Below are 15049 nucleotides of genomic sequence, written 5' to 3' on the forward strand. Positions count from 1 at the left end.
CCCAGCCTCTAAAGTCTGACCCAGAGGGAACTGCTAAGAGAAGCAGATCAATCGCTTGCAGCAGCAATCTCATGCCCAGAAGAGACCGGTATGATTAATCCCCTCTTGGAGTCTGATTCACCGACCTTGGCTGCATACTAGACTTCTCTGCTCATAACCATCCTGTCATGCTTCGAGTCAAAGTGGTGAAGCAGTAATAAAAAGAAACAAAAAGCTGGACATTTCCCAGTCACATCACTGCATGATTATGGGTTGACTAGAGTTTTTCTAAACCACATTAGGGCCAGTTCTTAAGATACAGGAGAACTGCTGCTCCCATATGGATACATTCCATGCTACTCCAAAACATTAGAACTACAAAACATCTGGGAGTATTCAGCAAAGTAGTGTCCCCTCCCCACTCTGCAACAGAGAAGGACAACAGTGGCTTATAAAGCCATCCTGGTCCTTGGCATCTCCCATGTGATCTCACTATTTAAATATTATAGGAATGAATATAGGAAAATAGGAAGGACACTCCTCCTGGGTGGCAAAAATTAATGATTGTGAGTACAGAACCATGGATTGTAATTATTCAATATGTACCTAAATACTAACCTGATCTCAATATAGATAGTTAGGATGATGGCTCATAGCCTTTTCTGAAATAGTGGAATTTGGCCCAACCACAGGTATAAGTGTTAAACCAGCCATCTGAACAGTTTACTATAAGTAAAGATTGCAATTCAGCTGATAGTGAGGGATGAATATGAAAAGATTATTACAGGCTGGATGGCACTTGGGAATATAATAAACCATCCAGGCAATTATGATCTCAAGTCTGCTCAAGCTGACATGAAGAAAGAAAGAAAGGTAACCAAGTGATATTCTAGGCTTCCATTTGAATCACCCCAACAAATTTCTGTGCTTGTCTATTGTTGTGTATGGAAGCCACTCTGAAGACAGACTTATAAATTGATGGTTGCAATTGGTTTCAGGCGTGCCTGGTTTCTAGTGGGTAGAAGCTCACAGTCTTACCTTTCTCTGTGTTGTAAATGTCCCCATTCCTGTCTGGTCCCCAAAGTTGCTTTGTGTTTACATCACAATATTGGCCCCAGGGGCTCCCATGCAGAGTTGGCAACATTGGGTGCATGCTGAGGCCCATTTGCAATCCATGCGTCCAACTCCTGGCTCTGCTGCTCTTCCTTCTCACTGATGTTCTCTGTTCACTTGCCCTCTCCAAGCAAGCACTGAGAGAAGCGAGGAGAAGGCTCTGCACAGTAATCTCAGCACACCTTGTCCCCTGTCTTGAAGGGTACTCTTAAATGACACCGGAGGGAGAAGCAAAGGTACCGGTATGTGCAAAGCAGCAGCAGTAAGGAAGAAGAGAATGTGTGCCCACTGAGAGAAGAAGGCCCACTGGTAGCATCTTGCCTACCCCCCCCCAAAGTTTGAATTAGCACTGTTCCCCTGCTGACATGGGGATTCTCCATACATAAAAAGGCTCTTAGTAGTGTATGTACTTCTAAGCTACCAGTATATTGTACTTCCCAACCACTGGTATCCAAAGATCTGGGAGCAAAGGAACAACATTATTGTGTGTTTTTTTTTGTTGGTAGTATTGTTTGATGCACTGTACATAATTCTGGCTAACATAGGTTAGAGTTGGAGTGCCCACACTCCCCCCCCCCCATGGACCACTTGAAATTTGTTGAGGGTCTTGGTGGACCACAATGCCTGATGTAGCTATTTTAATGTGCTGTGCTACATCCTAATGATTTTTTAAATTATAGTTTTATGGACACCCCTCTTACCACGTGAATGAAGCTCACAGATCTTTGGTGGTCCATGGACCAGTTTGGGAACACCTGCATTGGAAGGAAGTCTGCATTCTAAAAAATACCAAAGATGCTCCTCCCAAGTGGCTTCAGATAAATCAGAAATCTCCAACTCTTGTTGACAATTTGTGCCACAAAAAATGTCCACCCTTCAGCTTGTACACAGTTTTTATTCATATGAAAACAATGATAGATGATGCTGTTTCTTTTTATGCACTTAAGACAACTCAAATTTATTATTCAGATTTTACATCTGCTTTTACAAATGTAATTATTACTGTTGAAAAGCTTAAATGGAAGTTTTGAATTTACCTCATACAATGATTAATATGTTTGCTTTGCTTTCAGAATGCAGCTAATCGAATGCCTTCATAACATCTTTATGCCAACATGCAGAAATTCTTACATCACTTCTCTGAGGAAATGGCCACAAGGTAAAAGTCACACAAATAATGTAACTCAGCAGATGACCTTTTCTTGTTGACAAAATCTACAATGTTTTGAGACTGCACAGCTAACCAGGTCTATTTTTGTACAGCAGAGGAATAAACGCAGAGACATAAAGAGGAAACTAGTCTAGTTTCTGTTGTAGCACACCCATTAGTTGATAGTTGGCTCATCTGAATATATGATTTTGTAAATAGAGGATAATCTATATAATGATTAGGGGAAGGATATGTCATGCACATTAATCTACTTTCACTGGCGTCAATACTGGGAATAAAAACTTAACTTGTCCAAAATATAGTTCAAAACACTTTCTTGTAGAACCTGTATTGAGGAACGCCTGGTTTCCTGACACCCCTGCAAATTGAGTTTGGCTTTCTGTTCCATGCAACTTCCATTTATCCATATACCTAGTGCTTTCTATGAATGAGATTGTACTAAAATGGTTTCATGTAAATGAGTACTGTGTCAGCAAAATTACAAAATAGCGCTTCTGTGTACTAGAGATGAGCACATTCAGATTATTAAATTGGTTTCTTCACAACAGGTTCCAAATGGTTCATAACAAAACACAAGGCCCATATTTGTGTTAAGACATCTGTTAACAGGTGGATTGAAACCAAAAACACTTTTTATATCAATGCAAAAATGTATGCTGTTATTTTTTTTTAAAGAAATGCCTTTGAACAATCACATTTGCTTCACTTTGCTTGTACCATTTCAAATAAACATCTGTTTACATTATGAACACGCTGATACATTTGTCTCTGTTGGCTCCATTCCCCATCTAAAAATGCAGTACAAACAATTTTAAAGCACATCCAGTTTAACTTTATACATTCTGATTTGTATGTATTTCCTCCAGCACTTGCTTATGACTTGGCTCTTTGATAGGAATTTTTTTTAATTCCTGAGCCAACCCCATTCCGAAAGGACCTCTTAATATACGACTTCTCCAGAAAAGGCTTTAACAATGCTAGTTCTTCGGACCCATCCACCTTGGCTAGGCAACTATTGAGCAGGAGGAGACAGTAATCAGAGTTCCCAGACAGCTGGCAATTCAAAGAAAAAGGATTATTGCTCTGAAGATTTTAGTTTGTTTGTCTGTTTTTTTTAAAAAAATAACAGATAAGGAAAAGCCATGTTATGGATTTATATGCTTGTGACAGGTGCACATATGTATGTATACACACAAACTCATTTAGACTTAAAAAGACATGGATGAATTTGTATTAGCTGTAGATTAAGGGTATAGAATGTCAGGTTTTCATAAGGTCCATGGATATGAAAGCACAGCTTACCTGGAAGAATTGTTAGTATTGTAGCCTGTGTTCAGAAGCAAGCCATTTTACTGTATCATTAATGATGTTCTATTGTTCTGGCTTTCTTTTAAGATAGGGCTACTTTTCCTGTCGCTGATTTTTGTGTGCGTGACTAATCATCTAACCGTACGTGCTGACAGGGAAAAAAATACCTTTATATAGTCAAAGCTTCAGAGTGCACGGCTGATGCTTTTTAATGAGGCTTTGAGGTATTATCTTTCCCCAACCTTGTCTTAAGGGCTCAGGGAGACACACAATAACACCATTTTGACATGTAATCCTTACTAGCACCCTTTGAACTCAGGTAGGCTGACAAATTGCAACTTCTTGTGCCCTGTGAAATTGCTGACCAGGGCTTGGAACCTGGGTCTTCTCCCTTTAAAGGCAGCCATATGCTTTGTCCACCACAGCTTTGAGGGTTAAGATGCTATTCACCTTAGCTGGCCAGGCCCTCAGACATGCTTCAGCAATGAATGCGTGGCAGCACTTGTGAATGGCAGCTAAGCTTCCATTCAAAAGTGGCACTGCTGTCCACACCATAGCCAGTGAATGGTGTCATGGTCAGGTGAGGCTGGTAAGTGGCCCTTCCAAGCCATGGGACCAGTGGATAGGGCCTGACCTGATAGACTGTTGGCCCCATGCTTGAGTCCTTGCCCTATCACATAGTTCACACAATCTGGCCCCTCCTCAAAACCAGCATGTGGAAAACGGAAACAGTGGCTCTCATGGCAAGGTAGGACATGGGAGATTTGTGGCAATGCAGCTGCCAGTGACAGGTACTGATGGGAGACTCAATGAGCCCCAAAGCAGCACAGCTCGGCAAAGTGCCAAGCTGTGGGGAGGAAATTTAAATACTCTGACCGGCAGACCTTTCCATTTTCTGTCTTGCCACTATTTAAATTTCCTACGATGTCCCAGAGCAACACTGTGTTGCAGGCAATGTTGGAAATTTAAGTGGATTCTAGGTTCAGTCACCCAGTGCTACCCAAAGGACAGGACTAGTAAAATCATCTAAAGGAGGTAGGCTGGCATCATTAGTGGGCCGAGGCAGTGGGGTCCTGCAGCTGGCCAAGGATGCTGAGTGCCTAAGCCCGGCCTGATGACTTCGTTTTAGCTGAGAAGCATGAGCTGCCTGGGGCTGGGGCTGGACTAGATAGATCTAATTTTGGACTCATGGGTTAAAAATTAAGTTGTACCCCCAATAGGGTCCTGGGGTTCCCCACCCCCAATCCTGGAGTTTTCTAATCATAGAGCTAAAAATCTCAAGGGATACTGGCCAAACCATCTGTGGGCTTTCCTCGCTTTCCAGAAATACCCAACACTTACAACATGCTTAATGCAAAAGCTCTTGAATTTCCAGAGGTGTAATAATAACCACACAGGGTTTGGAATATTTTATAATACATTTTAAAGGCAAATAGACAATGAATATGGTGTGTGCGTGTGCGTAATGAAACAATGAATGCATTTAATGATTCATATTCTCGCAATGAGATCCATTAAGAATGCTATTAAAAATGGATGACCACTAATCAATATCCTGGCCAAAAAAAACCACCCAACAACAAACCTCATAATTATTGCACAGAAACAGAAGCTTATTGATATTTAATTGAAATTCAATACAAGGGGCAGACTAATGGGTCCCACTTATACAGGCAATGCATTTTATTAATTAAAAGGTGATTGCATAATTGTAATATGAAAGTACTTTTAATTTACAGCTCTATAAATATAAGCGCAGAGCAAATCTAACTCCCACCTGTTGAAGGTGGAGGGTTAGGATGTGCCAGACGCTACATGATTGAGCCCCCCTGCTCTCCCCCCCCCCCCCGGGCAGAATTGGCTGTTAACAGACTACCTCTGGCTTCTGCTGTACTGACTAGAGTTGGCACAGCAGAAAAATTAGGGGGGGGGCTGTGTTCATCATCTGCCCTGGCCAGTTTGAGCAGCAGGACTTTGGATGTAGCAGGGTTCCACCACTTCATTGAGGCCCACTGACCCCCAGTTGGGAGTTAAATTTGGTAGCTAAGTCCCTTTGAATTCATTGAGTCTTACTTTTGAATGTATAGGATTGCACTGTTACATCCATTTTGATTCTCAGGTTGTCTATAAATCCAGAAATGGCCCTGGTAATTCCATAAAAGGTGTGTGTGAGAGATGGAGAACACCCATATTGAAAGATGCTATCTGTCCCAAGTTGGATCCAATTTATCCTTGCAATTAATGTTTTAGTGCTGGCTCTGTAAAAACCACCATCGATGCAGAGATGGATTATATCATTTAGAAGCATTTTTACTCATTTCATTTCCTCAAAAGCTTGTCTTCATTTGTTTTAACGATAAAGCTAACTTTTCTAGTTACATGCTCTAGACTCAAGCTCTGTGATACCCACCTATATACAGTTTATATTACTTGTCTGAACAGGAAGAAGTTCAATGGGCACTGAAATGAACACTCCCAAGTTTGGTGGAGTTACAAACGTGGACCATTTGTCCATCCTGCCCAGTGTTTGCTGCTTTACTGACTGGCAATGACACTGCACAGTTTCAAGGCCAAACTAGTTGCAAGATTAAATGTGTATTTGCATTGGTGCCAATGGGGCATTTCCTCCTTATGCAAATAGCAACTTCAGAGGATGAAGTTTCCCCAGGATAGGAGCTGGGGAGGAAATGGTTACATTCCTTCCCCATACCTGCTGAGATGCTGCTAATGATCAGATCCCTGCTCCACGGGTGCTATTTGCATATATATAGCCATTTTAAATGTCTTCCTGGAGATGCTAGAACTTGAACCTGGGATCTTTTGCAAGCAAAGTGTGTGCTGGACCACTAAGGTGTCGTGGGTCTTCCTTCCTCCTAAGCCATTTTTCAGAGGCATGCCACAACTTGGGAGGAGAAGGTACTGGAAGCAGCACTGTAACACTATAGTAAAGTTTAGTGGAGGAAGCTTCAGTCAGATTACATATGACCCAGTGTAAAAGGAGTGACCAAATTCCCACAGGTGGTGGTTTCCTGACAATATTACACATAGCTAGAAGAAGAAAAGTGGAGAATGAAGAATTCTACAAGATATTCTTACAGCTGTGGGATATACAGAAACATGGGACTTAATTACTGTAATAAAACTACAGTCTAATTGACTATTACAAAGCATCGATGATCATCCTGGACAATATATCTGCTTTTTCAGTGGTAATTTCTTTTGATTCACAGAAAATTAATTTATCTCACTTGTCATTTGGCTTTGGTCCAAAGAAACTTAGGAGCAGCAGGATCTTTCAGCGCACGGTGTGTTTGGAGATAAACTGCGTCTTGTACGTGAGGATTGGGCACAAGGGGACCCTCTGGTGCTAATGAATGCAGTTGCTCATGGTCTTACTCTACAGCTGGCTGTGATGCTGTTCCCTCCTGCCCGGTAGGTATTGCAAATCCACACAATCTGTTTCATTCCATGAATTTACTTATGGATCTTAAGGATGCCAGTGACTACAACAAAAGGAAGCCCTTTTGGTTGTGCCACATGCTGCAGATGTTCCTTATGACTCCTGGGGTGATGCCTACCTTGTGGGTCTCCTGGAAACCCTTTGGGGAAGAGAGCACTGTCAGATTATGGGAAGGAAAATGAGTCACTACCTGGGGTAGCCAAGCATGATTCGGAGGGGTCTGGTGCTCTCTCCCAGGACAAGGCAATGCCTCTTAGAAAGGGAGGAGTCCCATCCACCTAGACGTAGTGCCCACTTGCAGGCTAGACATTCCCACTGGAATAGAGATTCACACCCCACCTTGGCTTAAAAGTTTGTCACTGATTCTGGACCCGTGAATCATAGCCCTTTCTTCTAGATCAGGCTGTTCTGCCTTGTGGGCTGTATTTACTCTTTTTCTGTTGCCAAGTCTGTACCATTCTCCTGCTTTAATAAAAATCTCCCCCTTACATACAAGTCAGAGCATCTGCTGCCATGTTTTGGGATGGGAGCGAGGACAGCGTATCCCACCCCACCCCTAGTCACGCTTTAAAAAAATACATGGCAAGTTGCAATTATGTTGAAATCACTTTTGTACCACTTTAACAGCCATGACTTTCCCCAAAGAATCCTGGAAACTGTAGTTTGTTAAGGATGCTGAGAGTTGATAGGAAAGCCCTCACAGAGCTACAATTGCCAGCTCTGTTAACAAACTGCAGTTCCCAGGACTCTTTGCTGGAAATTGTCATAGGTGTTAAATTAGTGTAGGAAAGGTTTTAGCAGTATGGTGTGGATGTGACCATAGTATGGAAGGAGATGCTCACACACATCCCCTTCAAAAGCAATGTGACTAGAAGGTATCAACACCTTTACTTGAAACTGAGTCTCATTGGAGCCCTGGCAAAACTACACATGGTGTGGTGCAATGTGTGTGCCTGGATCTACTAATGTCTTCGTCCTTTTCCAAAAGCAGATGTTGAAGGGGCAGTTTTGATGGGAGTAAAGACCCAAATTGCTTTGCCAGCCTAATTCCCCAATACAACTCATTTCCCAGAGCTGCTGTTCACTATAGGTCCAATCCAACTGCATTTATGTTTTCTTCTGTTCAGCTAATAGCAGCTGAGTGGTGATTTATACTAGAAAACCAGCACCAGCAAAAAGGCTCTCAGTTGTAGGGAGATGGATACAATGGCTTGTATCCAACCATTCCCTTCATCTGACCGACAGAGCCTTTTCTGAAGGAGTTCTTCTATCAGTCTAAGACTTTCCTTCCAGGGTAGGGAACCTTTTAATGCAGTCCATTTGGTATGGGAACCCTGATTCAGATCTCTTCACAACCCCAGGAAAGTCTCTCGCTGTTCCTTCAGAGAGTTGTGGAGAATATAAAATATAAATTGCACGACACAGCGTGCAATATTAAATACACCGTTTCCCCAAAGTCATAAATAATCCCAGTGAAGCTTTTGAGAATGAATTCCCAGAATTAAGCAAGTGCTGAAATATCATCTTTAGTTTCCTATCGGAATGTTGCGGTGTTTTAATGAGATATTTTTTAAAGGCTCAGGTGTGGAATAACAAAAAATAATAATAAATGTTTTTATTATTACAAATAATGGAGCAGCTGCCCACATGTATGGAAGTGATTTCCCCACCCTCCAACAATATTTTGTCTAACACTGAGACTGTACTATTAGTTTTGAATGTAAAACAACACATTTAAAGCATATTCAAAGCACACACACACCCGCCAAGAATCCTTAGATGCTGGGGGGGGGGGGGAGTATGCTAAAGGTGCTGCACATTGTTGTTCTGTGTGAGGTAAACTAGTTCCCAGGAATCATGAGTGGGATGCTTTGCATTATTATTCAAATATCTGCTAAATGAGTTTTGCACCTGTGCATCTTAAGCTTTGAGAAATAATTGGTTTAGCACTCTCTCTTCTTAACCAAGTAGAGTCTTTCCGCTGTTAGATACAGCCTTAACTTTCAGAAAATATTAGTACTGTGCTCCTTTGTTAAAATGTGATTCCCCACCCCACCCCAAACATTAAAACCATTCTGTTTTCTTCAAATCTATCAGGTCTCCATCACAGAATAAGTGTTTTAAGTTAATAAAGATATAAGTAGTGCAATCCTATACAGGTCCTACACACACTGATCTGGGGGAAAGTCCCATGGAATCCAAGGAGACTTACTACTTAATAAATAAATATAAGTCAGATTGTGCTGCTAGATATATAGGAGAAAAGTGATTGGGTGGGGTGGAGAAGAAGCCATACTAAATCAAGTTTATAGCATCGAACACATTAATTCTCAGTTTCATGCTTCAATCACTGGAACAGCATCCCTCACATAAAGTGACTAAAGTCTGGATTCATGGAAATCAATAAGTGGAAGGTTGTTACAGCTTTTGTAGATGCACAAAAATGCTTAACAGAACAGGTCCTATGTAATGCTATAACTAGACTTCTATAAAGGGCATTTGACAGAATTAAGTTGAGTATGTTTAATAATGTTGGTGCTTAAAGGAGTTTTATATGATATTTTAAAAATTAATTACATAGTATATCTCTAGCTAAGTAAGGTTTATTGCTTACCGTAGAAGGGACAAGAGGGTAACATCTCCACATCTGCATTGCCGAGATCCAGAGAATTAATAGAACATTTAGCCTGAGGAGACTGGATAAAAAATGGAAAAACCACCACAAATTAGTTTAACACCCGTTCAGAAGACAAATGGCATTTTATACATGATGCTATAATTTCCCCCAAACATATATCTGATATATTTACCTGATCATTTCTTCTATTCTATTTTATGAAACTTTCAGCTGCAAGTAGAAATCCACAGCTGTATAAGCACTCCCCTTATCTTACTCCTAAACAACCATTTTATACCAAAGGTTCAGGAGCAAAAATGTCACCAAATCGCATTTAAGTCTGACTAATTGGTCACCGGTTGGCCTTTATTCTTGTTAAATGGGAGTGGGGAGATGCAAGGAGGCAGCTTCATTCCCAGCATGGAGATACCAAGTGACTAAACTGACAACATTGCCATTAAAAGCATGGCATTTTAACGAGGCATTTAAAATCATTCACACCTGGCCTTTGTCTCTGTGGGACAAATTGTCCAATGTCTACACTGTTTTATAAAGGTGTACTGTTGTATAAAGGTGTTGTATATAGGGCTTGGGAGGGAAAGGGGGAGGGAGAATCCCCACACCAATTTATTAAGCAAGAATATTTTAAAGAATTTTTATTCCAGGGTTGATTTGTATTTTTAAAATTTGTACATGATATTTGCACAGCACTTTGCCTACTTCCCTAGTGCACAATTTTTAATAGGAACGGGACTAAATCTGGTCAGATCTTAGATGGTCAGCTTAGCAGGTGTGTCATGGACCAATCTGAGGTAATCCTACAGCAATGGCACTCTCACAGATGTGGATGGAAGCCTGTAGCTCAGTGACAGAGCACCCACCTTACATGCAAAAGATTCCAGGTTCATCCCAGGGGCCTCTCCCAGCCTTGCCATGTGTGTGCACACACACACACCAACCCTATTTCACCCTGGCCTGGCCACAGAAGATGCTCACAGGTTGCAGCGTCAAACGAGTCAAGGGAGGGAGAGGCATTTTGATGCTTGGCTTCATTGGCACAGAATTTGCCGTTACACACATAGTCACCTAGACAGCATCTTAAAAAGTAGAGACATCACCTTGCCAACAAAGGTCCGTATAGTAAAAGCTATGGTTTCCCCAGTAGTGATGTATGGAAGTGAGAGCTGGACCATAAAGAAGGCTGATCGCCGAAGAATTGATGCTTTTGAATTATGGTGCTGGAGGAGACTCTTGAGAGTCCCGTGGACTGCAAGAAGATCAAACCTATCCATTCTTAAGGAAATCAGCCCTGAGTGCTCACTGGAAGGACAGATCCTGAAGCTGAGACTCCAGTACTTTGGCCACCTCATGAGAAGAGAAGACTCCCTGGAAAAGACCCTGATGTTGGGAAAGATGGAGGGCACAAGGAGAAGGGGACGACAGAGGACGAGATGGTTGGATAGTGTTCTCGAAGCTACCAGCATGAGTTTGACCAAACTGCGGGAGGCAGTGGAAGACAGAAGTGCCTGGCGTGCTCTGGTCCATGGGGTCACAAAGAGTTGGACACGACTAAACGGCTAAACAACAACAACACATAGTCACATAAAGGACACAGAGCCCTTGGAAAGAAGGGATTGGTTCACCAAAGGTTAAACAATCTGCCATGTTCCTACTATAAAGCTCTGCACTCGCTTCTGCTAATCACGAGCATTCGGCCAGCTCTTGGTTAGAACGAAGCTTCTCTTTCTGTTTCCCAAATTGTCTTTCTCTGTTGTTTCTGTATCTTGCTGGGATTTCCATTATCACAGAGTGAGAATCAGAACTGCAACTTGCCGACTTCCGGAGGCGGCGCAAAACCGTGATGGCGGACCTCTTCGAGCTCTGAAGAGGGGCACCGCAGAAAAGGGTTGCTCGCGACGGCGCAGCGGCAACCCATTAAGATAAACCACGGGCAGAGTGAGTCCGTGGCCGTGGGACCCGGCGGGCACCTGGAGCGACCCCGAAATCACAAAAGGAACCCCGTAAGGGGCTCCGGAGTGAAGGAGGGGGAGCGGTGCTGTGGGTTCATCGCTCTTTCTGCGGAGGCGAAGCCGCGCGGCTGTCACGGATGAGCGCTGACCTTTCTTCCAAGAAACATCGGGCTGAAACATCAAACCCGTGAGTAAGGACCTAAGATTCTACAAATCAAATCGGAAAATTTGGCTAAAAACGGGAGACGAGAAAGAGGAAGTCCGTCTTCCGACACTGCTTTCAAGATCAAAGCAGACGGTCTAAAGAGCGGAAAGCGCTGTGAACAGGGAAGCTTTGAAGCTTTAAATCGGGACTTTCGTGCACATTTGAATTTTACTTTTAAAGAATAAATACAGCATAAAATTGACCTGGAGCGGACACCCCAAGGGCAAGGGAAGACTCTAACCCCAAATTCCCGGGTGGCCGGGTAAAGTTGTTTAAACTGCGGAACTGTTGCAAGCTTCCAGATACTTTTGTAACTGGATAGTGTAATTTTGAGCTCACCTAGCTGAAGTGGATACAATTGCAGGCACCTTGCTGGAACTTTGTTATATGTTTAAAAGGGCTCTGCAGGACCTTTCTTTTAGCGTGCTGGAACTAATTTGCTTTTAAAATTGTTTTTAAAGTTGGAACAAAGAGACTTTAATTGCGGAAAGTTACCTTCTTCTTACTAAAACTTTGGTGGCACTCCCCCTAGAGGACATTGGGAATATAGAGGCCTGGGAAAGTTTCTCTGTTTACCTTCTCTCAATAGACTGTTTTTAATTCTGGACTTGCCTTTCCCATGGGATTACAACACTTGACCTTGAACGTTGACTGATGAGTGGCACAGGAAAGACAAGAGCAGCCAAAGCTAAGGAAGCTAAGGAGAAAGAGAAAGCAAAAAAGCAAGCACAGCTTTTGCAAACAACTTTAACTCAGGGACGTAGATTATCAGTTCCAGCTGTGCTTGCGACACAAAAAGTAGAAACCGAAAAGCCTGAAAAATCTGAAGAGGAAGATATGGCAGCAGGAGGAGCTGAGGCAGTACTGAAACAAGTTTTGGAACAATTGTCAGCAATAAATCAAAAAATTGATAACCAATCAACAAAAATTGACCAAGCAACATCCTCGATCCAGAAATTGACAGATCAGGTTTCCCAACATACCCAAGCAATTGAAAAATTGCAAGGAGCAACAGAAGAGAATCGTAAACTGGCAGGGGAAGCCGTTCAAATTGCAACATCAGCTAAAAAAGAAGTCGAGGAAGTTAAAGCGGAAGTCAAGCCTCTTCATAAACAGATAGGGGACCAACAAACCTATCTCTCGTTGGTGGAATTGAAAAATCGCGAGACCAACCTCAGACTAAGGGCAGTCCCAGAAATTGAACAAGAAGATTTGAAAGGACTTTTGACAACAGAGTTTACAAAGTTCTGGGACTTAAAAGAAGAAATTGATTTCAAAATTGTATCGGCTTTTCGGTTGGGAAGATTAGTAAGAAAAGATAGATCCAGAGACTGCTTAATAGCTTTGAGATCAAGGGAGGAGAGAGACAAAATACTAGGCCTACACTTCAAAAACTCAATTGTGATACAAGAGAAAAGGGTGGAAATTTACCGAGATATTCCTAAACAGTTATTGGACTTGAGAGCCACCTATTCAGATTTGGCTAAGTTGCTGAGACTCAACACAATTCCTTACAGGTGGGAGTTCCCACAAGGGCTATCATTCACTTACAAACAGAAGAAGGTTAAAATAAGATCACCAGAGGACTTACAAAAGTTCCAGCACGATCACGGAGAAGACCTCCAAAAAGAAGCAGCAGCTAATTGGCCTATACCCAACCCAGGTGGAGCAATACCTGCACCTTCGGAACCAGAGGAGAAAGAAGATACACCGCTCTAGGTGTAGCAGAATAGTTCAGGATGTCTCTGCGGCTACTCAGTTGGAATATAAATGGCGGAAATTCCCCGGAGAAAAGAAGGAGGTTATTTCACATATTGAAGAAAGAACAATTGGACATTATTTGCCTACAAGAAACCCATGTGACCAGGCTCCACAGGAAGGTTTTGGTAAATAAAAGATTAGGCCAAGAATTTATTTCGTCTGACAAAGTAAAGAAAAGAGGAGTGGTGATCTACGCTAAGGAGAGCCTGATACCCAAATTTCTATTTAAGGATGAACAAGGAAGAATTTTGGCAATTGAAATTCAAACCCAAGGAGAAAAAATATTGATATTAGGAATTTATGCCCCAAATGACGGGAAATCAGAATTTTTCAAGAAGCTGCATGAGACGTTGCTGGACTATCTGGATTATGCTAACATCATAATGATGGGAGATATGAATGGAGTGGTGTCTACACATATGGATAAGTCTTACAACCAAAACTTAACATCAGACGGCAGACTGCCCAAAACTTTTTTCGAACTGACTGACAATCTGGATTTGATCGACATATGGAGGACAAAGAACCCCCTAGGTAAAGAAGGAACTTTTTTCTCTGAGGCCCACCTGTCTTGGTCAAGGATCGACCAAATCTGGACCTCCAGGGGGCTGGCACCCAAGACTAAAAAGGTGGAAATCTGCCCAAAAACATGCTCCGACCACAACGCCTTGAAAATAGAACTTAGATTAACTCAACCCGGTTCCTTCAGATGGAGAATGAATGACACACTACTAAGAGATCAAGAGATTGTGAAAAAGGCCCAAAAAACATTAAAGGACTATTTTGAGATAAATCTGAATACTACAGTTGAAAAAAGAACGATCTGGGACGCAAGCAAAGCTCTTATGAGAGGGTTTCTGATACAACAGAATTCAATCAAGAAAAAACTCTGGAACGGAAAGAAGGACAAAATATTGGAGAAAATACACCAAGGAGAAAAAAAACTGAGAACCAAACCAAAGTCCAAGGAGGTGCTGAGAGAAATTAAATTCCACCAAGCAGAATACTCAAAATTGATTAATCAGGAGATTGAATGGAAAATAAAACAGATGAAGCAAAGATCTTTTGAATCAGCAAATAAATGTGGAAAGCTGCTAGCTTGGCAGCTGAAAAAAAGACAAAAGCTAAACACGATAACAAATCTAGAGATTGATGGAAGGATCGTACAGAAACCAGAAGAAATTAGGAGGTGCTTCCACAGATACTTCAAAGAACTGTATGCACAGGGGCCCCAGAAAGAATCAGAGATAGATCAATTTTTAAAGATAAATGGACTATCAAAAATAACTCAAGATAAAAGATCAATCTTGAACTCTACAATAACCTCACAGGAAATTGAAGGTGCCATTCAGAATATGCAACTAGGCAAATCTCCAGGCCCGGATGGACTTACCTCCAAATATTACAAGGTTCTGAAGGACTATTTGATACAACCTTTGTTGGAGGTATGTAACCAGATTATGGA

At 41.9% G+C, this 15049-nt stretch overlaps 1 protein-coding gene across 1 annotated transcript; it reads right to left on the bottom strand.

Annotated features, from left to right (window-relative positions):
- Window positions 1-1967: 1967 nt before the first annotated feature.
- Window positions 1968-9944, bottom strand: NPS (neuropeptide S). The gene is made up of 3 exons (XM_053387448.1): window positions 9842-9944; window positions 9646-9727; window positions 1968-3316 (listed from the first exon to the last, which is right to left on the bottom strand). Exons 1-3 carry the CDS (start codon window positions 9847-9849, stop codon window positions 3137-3139), a joined length of 270 nt encoding a protein of 89 aa, XP_053243423.1. The 5' UTR covers window positions 9850-9944; the 3' UTR covers window positions 1968-3136.
- Window positions 9945-15049: the final 5105 nt, after the last annotated feature.

The sequence above is a fragment of the Podarcis raffonei genome, chromosome 5 (assembly GCF_027172205.1).
Source record: "Podarcis raffonei isolate rPodRaf1 chromosome 5, rPodRaf1.pri, whole genome shotgun sequence".
Classification (NCBI taxonomy): Eukaryota; Metazoa; Chordata; class Lepidosauria; order Squamata; family Lacertidae; genus Podarcis; species Podarcis raffonei.

Coding starts and splice junctions, on each gene's coding strand:
- NPS (XM_053387448.1), bottom strand. Junction 3,317..9,645: donor ACCCTCTTGTCCCTTCTACG/GTAAGCAATAAA, acceptor TTGAATTGCCAG/CTGTCTGGGAACTCTGATTA.